The sequence below is a fragment of the Bufo gargarizans genome, chromosome 3 (genome assembly GCF_014858855.1).
Source record: "Bufo gargarizans isolate SCDJY-AF-19 chromosome 3, ASM1485885v1, whole genome shotgun sequence".
Taxonomy (NCBI): Eukaryota; Metazoa; Chordata; class Amphibia; order Anura; family Bufonidae; genus Bufo; species Bufo gargarizans.
The window spans coordinates 7039144-7059502 of record NC_058082.1 but is presented as its reverse complement, the minus strand read 5'-3'; the positions used below and the strand labels follow the sequence as shown (position 1 = coordinate 7059502).

Here is a 20359-nt window from a genome sequence, read left to right as displayed (position 1 = left end):
TGACCATTTTGCCTGTCTTTGTTTTAGCTGGAGCATTTGCAGCAAGAGGTGGTTGCTTTAAACGCTAAATCATCGGAGCTTCAAGCTCGGATCACACACGTGGAGGAAGAGAAGATGGCAGCCAAAGCGGACTTGGAGTCGCAGAGATCGCGTTTCGAAACTGAAAAGTTGCAGCTCCAAGACATTGTAACCAACCTGCAGACATCCTTATCGGAGATCACCTTCCAGAAGGAGAAGCAGGACCAGGACGCCAGGCTTCAAGAGGAAAAGCTTACATGTCAGATCACCACTCTAAAGCTGGAGATATCGAAGCTGAAGACCTCTCTGGTGCAGAAGGATCAGGAACTTTCTGGTCTCCACAAGGAAGTGGAAGAGGAGAGGAGACGTAGAGGGCAGGTGGAGATTGTCCTGCAGAAGCAAGAAGAGTCTTCTAAGAAGAGCATAGCTGAACTGAACCATCAAGTTGACCATCTTGGAAGCACACTAAGGCAGACTGAAGCCAAGTTGCTGGAGTTAAATGAACAACTTGGACTAAACACCCAACAGGTGCTCAGTTTACAGCAGGAACGTGATAAATTTGTGGGCGAGAGAGACTCTGCCATTACCATGTTCAATGAGTATAAGAATACCAAGGAGGAAGAAGTGAACGCCTTGGGTAAAACGTACCAGGCCTTACAAAATGATAACACAGCCGGTTTGGTAGCAATGGAAGAGGTGAAGAAGGAGAAAGCGGAACTGACTCTAAAAGTGCAGGAGTTGGATGCCACCATTTTGGACTTGATTGCCAAATGTCAGGCCCTTGACGCTGAGAACGATAACCAGAGCAAGTCTCACACCGCCACTTTGGAGTTGCTGAAGACGCAGATCTCTGAACAAGAGACTCAGCTGAGAATGTACGAGGAGAGCGTGTCTGGGATGGAGCTGATCAGTGAAGAAAATGCAAAAATTAAAGAACAGCTGTTGTCCCTGGAGCAGACTGTGGAAAACCTGAAGGAACTATTGGAAAATGAGAAGAAAACCTCTGCTATACTCCAGAGTGAGCGGCAGAAAAGTTCTGAGCTGGAAGGAGACGTGAAGATCTTACAGGAAAGCAGAGACCAGGCCGTCAATGAACTCTGCAAAGAGAAGTCTGCAGTTAAGACGCTTGAGTCTAAGGTCGCACAATTAGAAGAAGAACTCGGAGCAAAAACTGAGAACCTGCAGCAGAAGCTGCATGAATCCTCCTCTGCGGTGCGGCAACGAGAGGAGGAAATCGATAAACTCCAGAAGGAAATGTGCACCTGGAAAGAGCGAGCCGAAACCTCCAGTCAGGTGGAAGCGGACATCGAAAGGTTAAAGAAGGATCACGATGAGGTCTGCAAGCAGCTGACTAACGAGCGGTTAAAAGTGTCTGAAATGGAAGCCGAGGCCAAAGCCGCCATGTCCGCGCAACTTGATCAGGTACGCCACCTGGAGTCCGAACTCTCCTCAGCCAAGGCTCAGCTCAAAGAGAGGGAAGTGCAAGAGCAGAAGATGCTTCATACCATCCAGTCTACTGAAGAGAAGCTCCACTCGGCGCAGCGGGAGGAAGCCGAACACGTGTCTCAGCTAGAAAGGACGTGCAGCAATAAAGTGCGGGAGCTTGAAGTCCTGTCCAAAGAGCTTTCTGATGAGAAACACAAAACAGTCAATTTAGAAGCCGCCTTAAAATGTCTGGAAGAACAGAAATCTGAGAAGATCTTGACTTTGGAGTCAAAAATAAATTCAATGCACGGAACTGTCAAAGAAGGCGAACACGCTGTCCAGAAGCTTTCTGAAGAGTTGGAGCAGATGAGCAAACAGCTTAAAGAGTCTCAGGTAAAGCATCAGCAGGAGCTCGCCGAGAAAGAAGAGGTGGGTCGTTGTCTGGCAAGGGAGAAGGAAAAAGTCCTCGGGGACCTGAAGATCGAGCGAGAAGCTAAACTGGAAGCGGAGGCTCAGCTGCAGAAATATATGGACGTCCACAAAAACGAGTTTTCGGCTCTGCAGAACGAACTGTCGCGCTCTCTTGATCTCATTACGATGAAGGAGAGCGAGCTTGACAGACTTACCAAAGAAATCGCTTCTAAGGAGGAAAAGATCCGGAAGGAAAAAGACAATGCAGCCAGTCTCGTGAAAGAAGTGGAGGCACTGAAAGCCTTAAAAGAGCATAGCACCTCACAAGAGGAACAGATCAAACACCATATCCAAACCATCAAAGCCACAGACTCTGAGATGAGTGCCCTGAAAGCCACGCTCTCTGAAAGAGACCGACAGGTGGAACGATTGGAGCAAGACCTTGAAAGCAAGATACGCGAAGGGGCTTCTGTCCAGCAGCAGTACCAAGATACATTAGGGGAAGTGCAAGCTCTTCAGTCCAGGACTGCTGAACTAGAGAGTAGATGCAGTGGACTAGAAGATGCTGTCAGCGTCGCTCGTAAGGAGGCCTCTGACGCTAAAACTGCAGCCTCCGAAAAGGCTTCGGCATCTGAGCAGCATCAAAAGGGAATGCAAACCTTAGCAGCTGAGGTCCAGCAGGAACGACACAAGATGTCCGAGCTCGTGAAGCAGTTGGAAGAGTCTCAAGCTTTGCAATCTGAGACAGACGCTTCCTTAGAAGCTTTGAAAAAAGAGCTGTACCACAAGGTTCAGGAACTGGAGCAAAGCCAAAAGTCATTGAGTGAATCAAGCCGGGAGCTGACTTGTGTCAAGTCCACCTCTCAGGAATATGAAAAGGAGTTATCTGGAACCAAGGAGCAAGTAGCCCAACATCAGAAGGAAATTGAGAAGAAGGCAGAAGAGATACAAAGCCTACAGAAGGAGGTGAATAATCTGGCCACCAAGCTGGCCAGCAATGAGAGCAGCTGTGTCGAGGCCAAAGAGCTTTTAGCAAAAGAAGCTGGTAAAAGCCATGGGCTAGAGAAGCAGCTGAGAACAGTCCAGGAAAAGTTTGAAACATCTACCAAGGAACTTTTGGAGAAACAAGGTATCATCCAAAACCTAACAGCCGAGGCTGCGTCCTACAAGGAGGCAGCTGAAAAGCAAAGGATGACTGTAGAAGAGCTTCAAAAAACCCTATCGTCTTACCAGGTAACTACAGAAAAACTAGAGAAGGATGTAAAGGTCTGGCAGGAGAAGTGCAGCCAGAAGGAGGATGGGATGTCCACCATCCAGCGGCAGCTCGAGGAACTGTCATCTGTTCGAAACCTCTACCAAGAAATAAAGGCCGAGCAGACTCTAAGGGAAAGCCAACACAAGGAGGAACTTCTTCAAAACCAGAAGACCGCTGAGAGTCTACAGGTCGAACTGGAAAAAATCAAAGCAGAGGCAGCGTCTGTGGCCTCCCTGAGAGGAACCTTGGTTCAGAAGGAGAAGATGTTGGAGACTCTGCAAAAGGAGATGAAGGATCATCTTAACCAAATGGCATCCCTTCAGGAAGAGAAGAAGCACTTGGCCGGAGAGAATAAGACTCTGTCCCAATCATACGAGCAGGAGCTGAAGAAAATGCAGGCTGAATTGGCCACGATGTCGGAGAAGCACACGCAGGAACTTGAGTCTCTCCGCCTGCAGTGCGAGAAGAAGGTCTCTGAGGGCAAGGAGCAAATGCAAGACCTCACCAGCAAATACGAGCACGCCAAGACTAAGATCCTGGACGAGAGGCAGAAGTTCCAAGAGGAGAAGCAGAAATTGCTGACTCAGGTATCGTGCTCCTTCATGTGAGTCGTGTCCTGGCTGTCGGGGCTTGCTGGGAGTAGTAGTTTAAAGACCACTGCTCTGCAGACATGTATCAGGTCAGCAGTTTCTTAGACAACTAATATGGCCACCATTACTCAACTGCCCCCCCCCCCCCCCATTTTGTCCCAAATGGCAAGCTATGCTATCGTTCATTCAGGACTCGGAAAGCTGAGTGACTGTCCCTCAAACTGGTAACGCTGGTACAACATAAGTTTACAAGAATAGATATTCTAGTATTATGTGGGGGATGCAAGTAGTTAGACATGTCGAGAGGTTCTCCAAAAACATGGCTGTTTTCTTCCTAAAACAGCGCCACACCTGTCCATGGGTGGTATTTCAGCACCGCCGAGGGCTTGAGTGGCGCTGACCTCTTGAAGAAAGCTGCCGTGTTTTCTTATTATGGACAAGAACTTCACAGAAACGAATAGTAACTCCAGGACTCCTCAGGAGTTGCGCTCAAAATGATTCAAATCACGTTAGTGAAAGGTCTAATATGCCTTATGTTTTTTTACCCTCATAATCTTCAATATCTCTGCTTGCTGTCATTAAAGGGTCCGGCACCTCCGCCAATCAGAGGAGGCGGTGCTCGTACAAGCGCTACTTCCACTTCATTGCACCGCGTGTTGTCTCGGTGGTGCAGTGTACCTACAAGAGCTTTTCTGTTTCAAGTGTGAGGAGTTAGTACTTGTAATAACCCTGCTCCGATGGTGCAAGCGAGACGACGCGCAGTGTAATCTTGAAGATGAAATTGCGCTCATACGAGCGCCACCTCCTCTACAAACCGCTGATCGGCGGTGGGGGGTGCCGTGAGCCGGACCCTCCACAGATCTGATATAGATGACCTATCCTCGGGATACCTCATCAATATGTATTGGCTTCACAACCCCTTTAAATATAAACTATTCTACGCGGACCGAATGCGGCTCTCAGCTGAAGGTTTGTTACAGTTGCCTCCAGTCTTGGACAATCCTCTGTGCAACACAAAGCCTGGACTGATACATTGTAACAAACTGTCAGGACAAGAGAGGCTGGTGCCGTTTGATTGTTTTACACTAGATTTGACTGGCTTTCTTTCTCTGCTTGCTGTCGGTGTATAGGAACATGCACCGTGTTTGCGTTCATAAAGTGGAACAAAAAAATATACAACTTTTGGCACGTTGGCACTTTCGGGGTGTGGTGACCTCCTGCCGCTAGACACATTTACTATAGTTCAGGGCAGAACGGTGGTGCAAATTGCAGCACAGGTCTACTCCAGCGCACAGCTGGCCTAGAGAATGCAGAAGAAGCTGGGAGATGTGCAGGCAGAATTGTGACTGCAGCTCCGGATGTGACTGGAGTTTAGGGGCTGTTGTAGGTAATGCCCACTTACAGTTTACGCTCGCTCATGTTTCCTGACAGGTGGATCAGTTGGAGGCAGCAAAGAAAGAGCAGTCTGACCAGGTAACGGGTGTGAACAGCTCTCGGCTCCAGCTCCTAAAACGGTGATGGTGCATGCCGCTAACATAGCCACTCTGTGCCGTCTCTGGGCTCTCGCTCCGCAGCAGTTTTCCTTGCGAACTGTTTGCCCGCGGTGGCGTGAGGTGAATGTGCCGCTCCCATTCCTCACGCTCTTGTAGTTGAATAGATTCTGCTGTGGAGAGAGAAAAAAAATCTCACCCAGGTTAGAAAACTTCCATTTCTTTGGCATCTTTTGCTTCCAAACCGTGAATCGCCCCCCTGTGATTCCTTGTAATTCTATATTGGCAGAGGTCCTAGTAGATATGTGTATATATAGATATATATATACTGCCTGCACAATGATTTCCTGCCCGTGTAATTCTGTTCCTGCGCAGCCACCTGCAAGCTTTGTGCTAGACCCTCCCCCTGTGACTGCGCAGAGTCTGGATTATCTCCCTCCCTCTGCCGGGTGATTACATGGGATGTAGAATCTTGCACGAACCTGCAAACAGTTTTCAATGAAGATGGCGGCATGGTCCCTGTGCGAGTGCTGGGGTGGAGGGGGGGTGCATGATCAAGCTACTAACCTCGCGCTGCATAAATCTCATGGCTTTGACCCCTCCTTGTGACGTTGTGCAGACGGTGTACTCCTGTCAGCATGGGATCCAGTGACGATACTGAGAACAGAGGAGCAGAGAGGTGATCAGTCCAGTTATAATAGCAGGCGGATGGATTGTCCTTGGGGGCGTCCTCCCCTGGGCCGGGGTATCCACTGCTGGCATGAGTCCACCGTATTTGTCTCCTTTGCTCCAGTCTTGTCGCTGACTGTCTGCCCCCGTGCAGGTGCGTGAGCTGAACAAGCAGATCAACCAGCAGGAGAAGACAATCCGGAGCCAACAGCAGAAGCTGAAGGTACAAGCTGCGGTCATAATGGGGCCTCTCCACAATGAGGCCTGTTTACACCCCTCACTGTCAATGCTTCTTTCTCTGCAGCAAGATGGCGAAACCCACGATGAGGTGGAGAAAACCCGGAAGAAGGTCTCTGAGCTGGAGGAGCAGCTTGAGAAGCAGGTTCAGGCGGTGGAGCACTACAAGACCCAGGTTTGCTTCTTCTACTCCTTCCTTGTTTCTTTGTTTACTTTTGGGGACACATGTTTCTCTGCATCGGCTGCTGCAAGAAATGTGGTGTCATATGGCAAAGGAAAGCGCTGCCATGAGCTCCATGACCAGGCAAATTTAACCGAAGGGAGCAGCTCAGAGAGGAGGTCCTGACGTCAGGTTTATTGGGGCTTCCTAAGGCTACTTTCACACTTGCGGCAGGACGGATCCGACAGGCTGTTCACCATGTCGGATCCGTCCTGCGGCTATTTCGCCGTGCCGCCGGACCGCTGCTCGGTCCCCATTGACTATAATGGGGATGGGGGCGGAGCTCCGGCGCAGCACGGAGAAGGGCCGCCGGACTAAAATTACTGCATGTCGGGCTTTTTAGTCCGGCGGCTTTCTACGTGCACCGCCGTGCTGCGCCGGAGCTCCGCACCCGTCCCCATTATAGTCAATGGGGACGGAGCGGCGGTCCGGCGGCACGGCGAAATAGCCGCAGGACGGATCCGACATGGTAAACAGCCTGTCGGATCCGTCCTGCCGCAAGTGTGAAACTAGCCTAAGCCCCTCCAATCCAGACCCGCTAATTTACCCCCCTCCCGACTGCAGTGATGATGATCCCATATACTGCATGGGCTGACTGCTGCAGCCAGTTGTTGGCCTGGTCAGTGTATGCGAAACCCAGTGATTTGCTGTAGCGGGTGCAGGCAGTATACGGGCACCCAAAACATTACGTCACCGCTGCAGCCAGGCGGATGGAGGGGACACGTGAAATAGCCGCTGAGGAGGATTTTAGTGACACTTGCGGCTCCTGGAGGTCACTGAAAAGACAATAAATCCCAGAATGACGACCTGATCTCCTGAGTCACTACTTCTCTGCAGTTTCTGTCACTTCTCACCCACTTCTGTCTCTCTTTTCACCAGATGGATAAAGCAAAAGTTCACTACGATGCAAAGAAGCAGCAGAACCAGCAATTGAGCGACGAGCTGGCGAGCATCACCAGGGAGCAGGACAAGCTGCGCAAGGAGAGCAGTGATCTGAAGGTGCAGTCTGAGCGGCTGCACAAGGAGCTGCAGCTGTCACTGCTCCAAACCAAGGAGGCTGAGGAGAACTGCAAGACCCTGAGCGGACAAGTACGGAGCCTGCAGGCGCAGGTGAGGGGGGCTTCTGCGCTCTGGTAGCGGGTACCGCTCCTAGGCGCCTGTGTTGTAGGAGTCTCCTGCTCTGTCCCCTAGTGACCCATAGCTCTGTATACCCGAAGCAGGAGATGTTTAATCAAGGCTTCATTATTTCATTTATCTTGCTTGCAAAAGTATACACGCCCTTTATTTGCTGGTTTTAATTCTTAGATCGGTGGCATGGTGCCCGTTGTGAAGTTGAGCTTTATCTTGTCAGTTTGTGCCTCCGCCTGTGACCTCTTTTCTCCCGTAGGTGGAGTACGCAGATCGACAGCTGCGTGAGCTGGGGAAGTTCCAAGTTTCCACGGATGCCATGAAGAGCAGGGAAACCCTACGCCTGCCACGAGTCACCCGGAGCCGCGCAGACGTCAGTATCGACAGTCTGGACATGAGCGACGAGGAGGAGCACCCCATGAACTCCACCAGGTAACCAGCAGAGCCGATTGTGTAACTGGTGATAGATCGGACCGGGAAGCAGCCGCAGCTTTATAACGTGTTGTTATCCACCGCACTGTAGAGAACATCGGTGGAGATTTGTTGGCGCGATTGCAAAGTAGAAGATGACGACACAACTTCATTGCATCATGGAACTTACTTTACTCTGACTCTTCTTTTATAGAAAGAATGGACGCTCCCATCAAGGAGCCTCAACCTCCACCGCCAAGTCCGTCAGCCCAGAGCCCCAGTCCTCCAACCGCCTTCCCAGGAAGGTGGAGTCCCTGGAAAGCCTCTACTTCACCCCCATCCCCAACCGTGCACAATCCAAGCTGGACAGCAGCATCGGCTCCATCGGGGACCTGTCTCTGGACTCCACCAAGAAAACACGTTCAGCTCGTAGAAGAACCACCCAGGTCATCAATATTACTATGACTAAGGTAAAAGGATGCGCACATGGGTCTTCCCACCTATCGGAACCCTACTAATTGAGAAGGTCTTCTCACTCAGCGGGAGATTGCATGGCCTCCTCTACGTTCAATACATGACAACTTTGTCAGTTGGGGGTCCCAAATCTGGGACTTGCATTTGAGACGTTACAGTGATGGTAATACCTCTTTAACCCCTTGATGCCGGGTGCTGGATTTGTACATCACCACTTTTCCTAAGTGATCCGGAACGGGGTTTGGGCTGTGATTGACAGCCAGGCTCCTGCAGTAATGGCCACTGTTGGAGATAACTGTTTAACCCCGAAACACCACCCCCGGTGCTGATTGCATTATGCAACCCAGTAAAGACCCCCAGGGTTTTTTCCAAGATTTTGATACTGAGGACCTATCCTTGGGATAGGTCCATCAGTATCTTGTTAGTAGGGGTCCGACCCGTTGTTTGAGAAGACACCGGCACTCCTGTATCGCCGCGGCCTTCCGGCAGCTTACCGAGCACAGTACTGTACATTGTATATCGGCTGTGCTTGGTATCGCTCTCAGTCTATTGAAGTGAATGAAGGATGGGTCATCAGTATCGTAATCATGGAAAAGCCCTTTAAGGCAGGGAAGATATTTGGCTAGAAAGAAACTTGTGCTGCCATGCAAAAAAATCAGTTTTTAAATGAATACATTTTATTTAATTAGTCACAAAAACATACAAAAGATATCCATATAGTATATGCCCACACTTGTCCCGACCCGTAGTTAATAGAAATGTGGAATTACCACCGTACCAAAAAATCCATTAAACACTACTGTATCTTTACCCAAAATGGTTCCTAAAAATTATAAACTGTCCTGCAAAAAACAAGGCCTGAGGTATCTGAGGAAACAAGGCGGCAAAGATGTAAAATCTTATACTCCGATCCTTCACAGGATGTCGCCCAAAACCCTTGAATGTCAGCACTACCTGGTCTGGCATGGCTAGGGGAACAAGGGTTCCGTTAGGTAGTTAGTCCAGTGTGAATGATGGTGGTGGTAGTGCTTACCTATAGAGCCTACAGTTAGAGTACTGGTGAGTAGCATTATGTGCAGCATCTCTCCTGAGATTTCACCATGTCTTATGTTTTTCTTTACCGCACAGAGAACCCAGGAGGAAGTGGAGCCAGAGCCGGAAAGCGCCAACACCTCCTTCTACAGTCTGCGCTCAGCGCCCTCGCAGCAGAATCTACAGCAGCCAAATAAAACCAGACGTGGAGGAAAACCCCAGCCGGCCTTCTCCGCTCCAGCCCTCACCAGCCTCCCCTCTCTGGAGTCACTGGTGAAAACCGAGCACACGTCGTCCGATGACAGCCTGAACAACTCTGTCCTGATGAGTCTGCCCGGCTATCGGCCCACCACCCGCAGCTCTGCCCGCCTCTCCCAGACAGGAGGTGAGTGCCAGCTGCTCAGCGCCGTGGTAATGCGCACACAGAGACTATATTGGACTTAAAGGGGTTGTCCCAAGATTCAGACAGAGGGAAGGTAACAAGTTGGGTAACAATGGCAGCGCTGACTCCATAGAGAGTCTGTGCAGGTACACCCCCCGACTGGTTACCCCCCCCTGTACCCTTACTGCAGACTGCTGGCAATTCATTCATAACTTCTAATGGAAATAATGAAGGAACGGCACAACCTAGAGCCATAAGAATAGAGGCTATAAAATGATTACACGGGGAATGCATGAAGCTATTAAGACGCGTGTCTGGAGAGATGACAGGTCCTCTAAGTCTCGTGTCAACCCTTTAACCCCTTCATGTTGCCAATACACCTGTTTAATGGCAGTGCTGTAGCATTAAACATCAGTGTCAGCCTGATCGTGCTGACGGGACCAGCTCCCGGGCACAAAACGGGATAAAAACATAATCTGCAATGACACCCGAATGCAGGGGGCTTCCTTCCTGGGTTAGGGTCATTTCCATGGAATCCTCTGGCTCATTGACTTGATCAGTCTGATGGGACGAGGAGCATGCTGAGAAGTCATGGCCGCCGGGGTCCTCCTCACTGCGAATAGGGATCTACTGTCCACTAGCTATTATATCACTGTGATCTGCATTCGGAAAAGTGCTGGGGAGCGCAGGTCATGTTATCCCTGCGTCCTCCTCACCCCCAAAAAAGTAAATAACAAAATAAAGTATGTGAAATACATAAATAAAAGATTCCTCCTCCCAACCCCACCTACTGTAGCATGGACACGTCTTTACATGGATGATGCATACAGGAACGCCTCCAGTCACAGAATGTCATGTTGGCGCCACGTGTTTTCTCCTGTCACTGCTTTTTCCCCCCTCTAGCACCATCAACATTTGCTCTTACATAAAAATGTACCTAGTGGCATCATTACTCACAGGAGAGCGCAGGGATCGCTTTCTGCTCGCGCTGGTTACACTGATAAATTAAAAAAACGAAAAGATTACAAAAGTTTAGATTTTGTTTCCCATTTTCCGCTGAGTAAAATGTCAGTAGTGAAAAGATGCTGCATCTGTCTCTGTACCAGACAAAAACCAAATCTCTGTCCCCAAAGTAGAACGTAATTCATAGCGAGAAGAGATCAGGAGTGTTTGTAAGGATCTGTGTGCGCCCCCTTGTGGTTGGTGACGAGTATAAACCTGTTTGAGGCCCCTTCCCTCCCCCAGTAATAGTGAGGAGGACTCTTATAGGTATGCGAGTTACTACCGCTGCTGATGTCACAGTTTACTGTGTATCTTCAGGTCGGAACAGCTTCTATCTGAGCACGTGCCAGGATGAGCCCGACCCACAGGAAGACTGGACCAGGATCGCAGAAATGCAGCAGCGCAATCGGGCCTGTCCCCCCCACCTCAAGACCTGCTACCCCGTGGAGTCTAGGGTATGTCTGTTCTGTGTATTGGCCTCTGGGGTAAAGTGGGGGCTCTGCTCTGAGGTTGGAGGATCAGTAATCTGTCTGTACCACAGCCATCTGTCCTGGCCTCGACCATAACTGATGAAGAGGTGAAGACCGGAGACCCCAAGGAGACAATGCGACGAGCCACACTGCTGCCCTCACAGATCCAGGAGTCCATGGGCAGCACACGGAGGATGACCCTGGGATCCAGTGGAGGGGAGCACTCGTGGGGAGGAAGCGGGATCACTACGAGGCAGCAGATGAAGCGGGTGTCCGAGGAAACTCACTATGGACCCGACACCCCAGAGGTGAGGTGTGGGGGAGGGGAACATTCTAGTTTTACACTTCTTTATATTTATATCTAACAAGGATTCTATGTTCTGTCCCTTCACAGTCGAAGAAATCAGCAAGCTGCTTTCCACGACCAAACACCCCAAAAGACAAGCCGGAGTCCCGGCGACTGTCTGTTGCAGACCGTAAACCCAATATCAGCCAGCAAGTAAGAGACGGCAAACGCTGGACATGAGGCTGACCCAGCCATGTTGTATGTCCGTATCGGGGCTCATTGACGTCCATGTTGAGCTTTCTGTTCTAATCTGTCAGACATGTTTGTCCGTTCCGTTGAACATCAGCTATTTTTGATGGGAAGAGAATGGGAAGCTCAATCCAGATGTGACCTCCACCTTTGTGTCGCTGACTGCCTGTTAAACCCATGGTGGGTAGCTGATGCCACACACGCTTGGTGCATGGGTCTGCTGACTGCCCATGGGACTGACTGCCCGTTAAACCCATGGTGCGTAGCTGGTTGATGCCACACTTAGTGCATGGGTCTCCTGGTAATAGGTACCCTTTAGCTGTGGTGCCATACATGAAGATCACAGTGATCCTTCCACGTTGCTCGTTTCCCCATGGTTGGTTTACATTGCTCTGATGTAGCTTTCTTCTCTCTCCCATTAGTCAAGTACCAGCCGTCGGCAGTCCATGGCCTTCAGCATTCTCAATACCCCCAAGAAGCTGGGGAGCAGTTTGCTTAAAAGAGGTCTAAATAAAAAGTCCACCCCAAAGTCTACCCCCCAGGGACGTGGAAGCACCAGCAAATCCCCCAACCTCGGCATCCGCAAGTCCCCCAGCAGGAAGTCCCCACGGGCCGCAGCAAAGTCTCCAAAGACTAACAAGGTGAGTACTAGTGATATGTGAGAGGGTCGGGGTGGGGGGCTCCTCATGACAACCAGTGCTGGCGCCTGCTCTTACTCCCAGGATTGCAGTTAACTCTGTTCCTGAGCATTTAACCTCTGAAAAAAGCCATTGTCAATGGTGACTGCAGCGTCTAAGTGGCTAGAGACCGCCGGTGGTTAGTGCCTGTCTGTGGTATCCCGACTCTACTGTAAAAGGGAACATTTTTATTTATTTATTTTTGTCCTGTGCAGTGAACATTCTAAGAAATATATAAAAAAAAACTTAAGGTAAAGTTGCTGGTTCATGTTCATTTTTCCTGCCTGACCATAAACTAATAAAACACTAAAGTCCTCAAGAAGTAGTTTCTACCCCAAAAGGAAAGCTACAGCTGGTCCCACACAATGCAAGCGCTGCACGCTGCTCCGTCCACTGGGAGACAAAAATGTTCTGGGTCTTTGAATGTGGAGACACACACACTAATGGTTTTTTTAATAGTAGAAAAACGTAAAATAAAAATAAAAAAACTGTGGTAGTAACCTGCAATATAAAGTGTGACGTAATGTGAATTCAAAAGATTTGAGAATGAATAAGCTTTACGCAGGCTACATGAAGAAATATATTTATACAGAATAATAAAAAGTAAATAAAAATCACTAAACTAAATATGCAATATGTGGAGGCCCTCCGGTTGTCATGTCGTAGCACATGGACGACACCCCAGGGTGTACAAGAAATAGGGCAAATTAATACTCACATCCTATCTAGAATGAAGTCTTCAGTGGAGTGCCCTGAGTGAATGTGTCACAAAGTTTAAACCTGATAACCCCTCCTCCAGTGTGCAGCACGCATGTCTCTGAGATCACTCAGGAATGTGGACTTATCAGCACAATCGGGGATGGCTACTAGATTACAAGGCAAATCATTACACAGAAGGGTAATAATGAAAGGGAACAGAAGTAAAGGGACAGAACCAATCAGTACTTAAAAAATACCCTTACAATACATAAAGTTACCATCTCTCGTAGGGCTTGTTCACACGAACGTGCCGTATTTTGCGGTCCACAAATTGCTGATCCGCAAGAGGGGGAGGAGAGGAGAGGATCCTGTCCCAGGCTCATCTCAGGTTAATTTGCATATGTATCAAATCGTTTTTTTTTTTACACAATAAAAGCACACAGAGCTATGGGGACTGGGTATTGTGGATGTGCTAGCGGCCATTTAGCAACCCATGTCCTCAGCTCTATACACAAAATCCCGGTGACAAGTTCCCTTTAATTTGTTTTCCTGATACCGAGCACAGAATCCCCTATCTAATAATAGGCCCAAGGCTGTCTATTTATTTTTGTACTTCTGAAATGAAAAAGAAGTGATCTGATTGACACCAGTGGCGTCCAGCAGACCCCATTAAAGGGACTGTCTTCTCAGAAAATGACCTATTATCTAAATAGATTTTTTTTTTTCTTCTCATATCTCATTTTCTCGTAATGCAGCAGGAGATGCTAGCAGAATGCTGGGTGTATAGGGAGAGGCATTACCAGTAGACAGAGGGAGGCGCTCATGCCGCTCTACAGAGCACTAGTGAGACCTCATCTGGAGTATTGTGCTCAGTACTGGAGACCATATCTCCAGAAGGATATTGATACTTTGGAGAGAGTTCAGAGAAGAGCTACTAAACTGGTCCATGGATTGCAGGATAAAACTTACCAGGAAAGAATAAAGGACCTTAACATGTAGAGCTTGGAAGAAAGACGAGACAGAGGGGAGATGATAGAAACGGCTAAATACATAAAGGGAATCAACAAGGTAAAAGAGGAGAGAAGATTTAAAAGAAGAAAAACTGCTACAAGAGGACATAGTGTTAAATTAGAGGGGCAAAGGTTTAACAGTAATATCAGGAAGTATTACTTTACTGAGAGAGTAGTGGATGCATGGAATAGCCTTCCTGCAGAAGTGGCAGCTGCAAATACAGTGGAGGAGGTTAAGCATGCATGGGATAGGCATAAGGCCTTCATATAAGATAGGGCCAGGGGCTATCCATAGTATTCAGTATATTGGGCAGACTAGATGGGCCAAATGGTTCTTATCTGCCGACACATTCTAGGTTTTGATTTGTATTACAAAAAAAATAACTACTAAAGTTGTGCAGTTTTTGCACCAAGCACAAGGCCTAAAATATATCGGGACGTCCTGATCTTGGAGAGCTGCTGCACAGGACAGAATCCTCTGTGGGAGCGTTTTCTAGGCGTGCGCTGTGACCTGTGCGGAGGTCATTGTGCAGGGAGGGAGCTGATGAGCTGGGATAGCGGCTACTGTGAATGCTGAGTCCTGTGTTATTTATACAGAGGTATTATCTGCCATTGTAATCCTGATGATAATGAGATGGATACTGAAGTTACCTGTACAGAATGTTATGATGATAAATACAACTACAGCTTGTGCGTTTTGGTCTTGATAGTAGAATTTTTATTAAACGACATACACAATATTCATGCGTGACGTTTCGCTCGCAGGCCTTCCTCAAACACCGCCCATATATAAGAAAATACTAATAAAAATTTAAAAAAAAATAAAAAGACCAGATAACCTACCCATAAGATGTACTATGTAAATCTGTACAGAAAACTGTTTTCATAGAGCAAAGTTCTAGAGGCGATTTACAAGGAGGATTCCTGTGGTGGTAACTGGTCCTGTATGAGCTCAGTCAGAACCAGGAGGAACATAGAAGAGGTTTCCACAGCGTGAAGGGTTATTCAGAGGCCACAGATTGTACACTGTGCGGGATACTGAGATGGCGGGCACACCTAGTGTCTCGTATAGGAAACTGCTTTACCATATTGGATCCAAGTTACTTACCTCTGCCGCAGGTATGGTGGAGTGAAGATGTAAGCAGGTAGACGCAGTATGGAGGAATCATGTATAGTACATGTGTGTAGAGAGCGTCTGTAGGTGGTGGGGCGCTTTCAGGTTTAAATACAGGAAGGAGAGGAAGAGTCTAGGTGTACTGCGCGTGCGTTCCACCGATCTCAGGAGTTAGGGGCCCGTGGAACGCATGCGCCGATGGGCAGTGTAAGATAATAAACTACAACCTGTGAGTTTAAGAAGGAAACTGTCCCGAGTTCGAGATGGGCGGTGTAAGGAGATCCCCGCAGGAAAGTAGGATGGGAGCAGAAGACCTTGCTATTTGGACGAACCTGGGGGCTGTGCATGCGCAGTCTACGTGCGTCCTACATGCGGATGTCGCAGAACGCATCGGCCTGATTATGCGTTCCACTGGCCATGCAGGGTCCTTATTGTGAATGGTGTCAGTAATTACTAAGGGAAGAGGACATAAGGGAGGGAAAAGGTAGAGGAGATGTAGAAGGGGAAGATGGTGAATGGGAAGAATAGCTCTGCCTTCCTCCTGCCTTTTCCCATTTCACTCTACTTTTCCATCTTATTTTATTTTACCATTTTTTTTCTATTTATCTCATTCGTTCCTCACCGTACTCTTTATTTTGTTTTTAACCTTATTTTTTATTTTTATCCATAATTTTTTTTATTTTCTCATTCTACTCCTAATCACTCCTCACTCTTCTGATTACCTCCTTCCTTGCCCCTTTTTTCCTAGTTTTCTTTACTTTTCTCTTTAGCTCTCTACACACATGTACTATACATGATTCCTCCATACTGCGTCTACCTGCTTACATCTTCACTCCACCATACCTGCGGCAGAGGTAAGTAACTTGGATCCAATATGGTAAAGCAGTTTCCTATACGAGACACTAGGTGTGCCCGCCATCTCAGTATCCCGCACAGTGTACAATCTGTGGCCTCTGAATAACCCTTCACGCTGTGGAAACCTCTTCTATGTTCCTCCTGGTTCTGAGCTCATACAGGACCAGTTACCACCACAGGAATCCTCCTCCTTGTAAATCGCCTCTAGAACTTTGCTCTATGAAAACAGTTTTCTGTACAGACTTACATAGTACATGTTATGGGTAGGTGATCTGGTCTTTTTATTTGTACTTCCTTATATATGGGCAGAGGAAGGCCTGCGAGCGAAACGTCCCGCATGAATATTGTGTATGTTTAATCCAATTTCTACTATCAAATACGACAGCCTGTGTGTTTTGGTCTTATCATTGGAAACGGGGTTGGAACCCTGCCGACAGCTGATACCCGGAGTGCGACAAAGATTTATCGTAACCTGTACAGAATGTTATTTAGGGTCTAATGACCTGGAACATTTCTTAGAAATCACCAAAAATTCAAAAAATAAATAATAAAAAAAAAGCATTAATTTTCTGTGACGCCTTCCCTTTAACTTGTATTGGGGTCCACAGTGTCTGCCCGCTGCGCTGTAATCCATCTCTGGAGTTTAATGGTTGTGAGTTTTCTCCTGTGCAAGCGAGGTGAGTCGGGTGAGGTACCTGCACTAATGGGGTGTTACCTGGTGTGGGGGTCACCACCTGGATGGAAGATGAGGTCGGAGCTCTTCTCTACCTCTGGGTACTTACAGGGGTTGTCCACAATCGCCTCTTCATGGTGGTCAGTTTCCGGTGACTTGCACTTTCCTGCACGCGCTCGCCGCTGTCTTGTTGTTAATTTTTTTTTTTGTCTCCCTTTTTTTTTATTTCAGTTTTTTGAGAGGAGCCAGAAAAGGAATAAGTAAGGCCGATGCCTGGAAGGAGCAGCTTTAAATTTCTACGGACTTGCAGGTGACGGACAGTGAGTCTACCACGACCGCGCTCTCTCTCTTCTTAGAGGGTCAGGCTATATCTGGGGCGGCCGGCCTCGCTCACTGGATCCGGTGATTGTGCGGGGGAGGGGGGATGATCTGTATCAGTGCTTGCATTTCACGCTCGCGCCTCGTATGTACAGCAGGCGGTTTTATTTTACAGAACTCTTTTAGTGCCTTATTGCTGTGGCTCTGTAATTTTGCAAATTTTTTTTATTTATTAAAAATGTTTCTGCCTATGGTGTTCCTCTCGCCGTCTCCTGCACATCGATCCCATGACGAGAGTAATAACCAGCGGTGGGGCCCTCCCTGATCAATTACCCCTCTTTGCATTAACCCTTTGCCCTATCTAGGCCCCCACCGTGGGCGTCACTCCTCATCATGTCCCCCAGGTATACTGAACATTACATGCCTGCGCCCGGTACTGCAGGAACGCGGCCCGCTGCGCCGATTTATTTTGAGACATGGATTCGTAGATCTCTACACAGAGGGCGTTATATCCATAGACATGGCGCGACTGAAGAGAGGCTGGACGTACGGCAGGTCTCTCACATCCGCCATGATGGCTCCTTATCATCCGTCCTCATCAGGTTCAAGTTATCGTATCTTGTATTCATCTCCAGTTGTGTTCTACTCCATTCACCTCCAGAGCTGCATTTAGCTACACCTCCTCTATCCCAGTCCCCTGCTGGTTCCGTTTCTGTGCAGTGTGTTGCCTCTGTTAGGGGCGCGTCTGTCGACGCAGCGTTGACAGATTTCAGGCATCAGATTATATTGTCTGAGTCGAGGGGAGCAAAACGTCCCAGCAATTCGCCCCTTGATCATCTCCTTTCCTCTACGGTTGCCCCGTCCCCTTTTCTACTCCCACCAATTCCGGGGTCTCGCCCTGTAGGGTTGGGACCTGGCATCCCCCCAGTTTTTGTGACGAGTGGAGTCTATTGTCCAGTCCAGTCTATAGTGAGAATACACCATCAATGCTCATAGTAATGACCCCCTTTAATGGCGCCGCAGCGCGTGGCTTTGCAGGGTGGAGTCCTGCTCTCGTGATCGTCTGATTTTGTAGATTTAGGATTTTTTTTGTGTTCTATATTTTTATAATTATTCCATGTGATCACTTTCTCCCACTCAGTACAAATGGGATGTAAGCGACCTGGATGATGGGGGTCATTGTCCATATTGGTGTAATCGTTGAGATTTGCACTGTTATCATTTTTATTTTTGTAAATAAAGTTACCCGCTCGTGATCCCGGCGTCTATGCTGTCTTTATTTGCAATGGCTGAACCTACTGGGAGGAGTGCGCACCCTATCCTGAAATACTTCATGCTGTACTCCACTCACTGCCAGAGCTGTAGTCGCAATGGTGTTGTACTTGGCATGCTAGTGCTCTCTACTACCCCCTGCTGGTGCAGCATCTGCTGTGGCGCTGTACAGGACAATTCACACAAGACATTACTGAAATATGTCTGCCCACAACTATTGACCTGCTGAACTGTGAATACAGCTCTGGAGACTCAATGTAGACTTGAAAGTGACTCTGCAAATAAAGTAGAGCCAAGAATCTAGAAAGTCTCTGCGGATTATACAGAGATTTAAAGAGACCTTACACCTGAAGTCCGTGTGTTATATTGTGTATAATCTGCAGCTGTTCTCCCCTGTTATCAGCCTGAGACCAACAGATAATCTGAGCAATCAATGGTGAGATGGCCGATCACACAGATCCTTTGTTATACACACCAACTAGTAGTCTGAACGCTGCTGTACTGTAATAAGATGGGACTGATATCAGCCGCTCCTCTTATAACGCTGCTGTACTGTAATAAGATGTGTCTGATATCAGCCGCTCCTCTTATAACGCTGCTGTACTGTAATAAGATGTGTCTGATATCAGCCGCTCCTCTTATAACACTGCTGTACTGTAATAAGATGTCTGATATCAGCCGCTCCTCTTATAACGCTGCTGTACTGTAATAAGATGTGTCTGATATCAGCCGCTCCTCTTATAACGCTGCTGTACTGTAATAAGATGTGTCTGATATCAGCTGCTCCTGTTATAACGCTGCTGTACTGTAATAAGATGTGTCTGATATCAGCCGCTCCTCTTATAACGCTGCTGTACTGTAATAAGATGTGTCTGATATCAGCTGCTCCTGTTATAACGCTGCTGTACTGTAATAAGATGGGACTGATATCAGCCGCTCCTCTTATAACGCTGCTGTACTGTAATAAGATGTGTCTGATATCAGCCGCTCCTCTTATAACGCTGCTGTACTGTAATAAGATGTCTGATATCAGCCGCTCCTCTTATAACGCTGCTGTACTGTAATAAGATGTGTCTGATATCAGCTGCTCCTGTTATAACGCTGCTGTACTGTAATAAGATGGGACTGATATCAGCCGCTCCTCTTATAACGCTGCTGTACTGTAATAAGATGTCTGATATCAGCTGCTCCTGTTATAACGCTGCTGTACTGTAATAAGATGGGACTGATATCAGCTGCTCCTCTTATAACGCTGCTGTACTGTAATAAGATGGGACTGATATCAGCCGCTCCTCTTATATCACTGCTGTACTGTAATAAGATGTGTCTGATATCAGCTGCTCCTCTTATAACGCTGCTGTACTGTAATAAGATGTGTCTGATATCAGCTGCTCCTGTTATAACGCTGCTGTACTGTAATAAGATGTGTCTGATATCAGCCGCTCCTCTTATAACGCTGCTGTACTGTAATAAGATGTGTCTGATATCAGCCGCTCCTCTTATAACGCTGCTGTACTGTAATAAGATGGGACTGATATCAGCCGCTCCTCTTATAACGCTGCTGTACTGTAATAAGATGGGGCTGATATCAGCCGCTCCTCTTATAACGCTGCTGTACTGTAATAAGATGGGACTGATATCAGCCGCTCCTCTTATAACACTGCTGTACTGTAATAAGATGTGTCTGATATCAGCCGCTCCTCTTATAACACTGCTGTACTGTAATAAGATGGGTCTGATATCAGCTGCTCCTGTTATAACGCTGCTGTACTGTAATAAGATGTGTCTGATATCAGCCGCTCCTCTTATAACACTGCTGTACTGTAATAAGATGTGTCTGATATCAGCCGCTCCTCTTATAGCGCTGCTGTACTGTAATAAGATGGGACTGATATCAGCCGCTCCTCTTATAACACTGCTGTACTGTAATAAGATGTGACTGATATCAGCCGCTCCTCTTATAACTCTGCTGTACTGTAATAAGATGGGACT

General features: G+C 47.9%; 1 protein-coding gene across 3 annotated transcripts in view; it reads left to right on the top strand.

The window, feature by feature from the left end:
* Window positions 1-18351, top strand: part of NUMA1 (nuclear mitotic apparatus protein 1) — a 52150-nt gene extending 33799 nt beyond the window's left edge. For all 3 annotated transcript variants that reach the window (XM_044286724.1, XM_044286722.1, XM_044286723.1), the window contains exons 14-26: window positions 28-3696; window positions 5131-5172; window positions 6013-6081; window positions 6163-6270; window positions 7195-7425; window positions 7703-7875; window positions 8069-8324; window positions 9457-9745; window positions 11063-11199; window positions 11286-11522; window positions 11609-11713; window positions 12172-12390; window positions 17009-18351. In XM_044286724.1, the coding sequence (XP_044142659.1) occupies window positions 28-3696; window positions 5131-5172; window positions 6013-6081; window positions 6163-6270; window positions 7195-7425; window positions 7703-7875; window positions 8069-8324; window positions 9457-9745; window positions 11063-11199; window positions 11286-11522; window positions 11609-11713; window positions 12172-12390; window positions 17009-17041 (5568 nt within the window). In that variant the 3' untranslated portion in view covers window positions 17042-18351. The remainder of the gene's footprint in view (window positions 1-27; window positions 3697-5130; window positions 5173-6012; window positions 6082-6162; window positions 6271-7194; window positions 7426-7702; window positions 7876-8068; window positions 8325-9456; window positions 9746-11062; window positions 11200-11285; window positions 11523-11608; window positions 11714-12171; window positions 12391-17008) is intronic.
* The last annotated feature ends 2008 nt before the right edge of the window (window positions 18352-20359 follow it).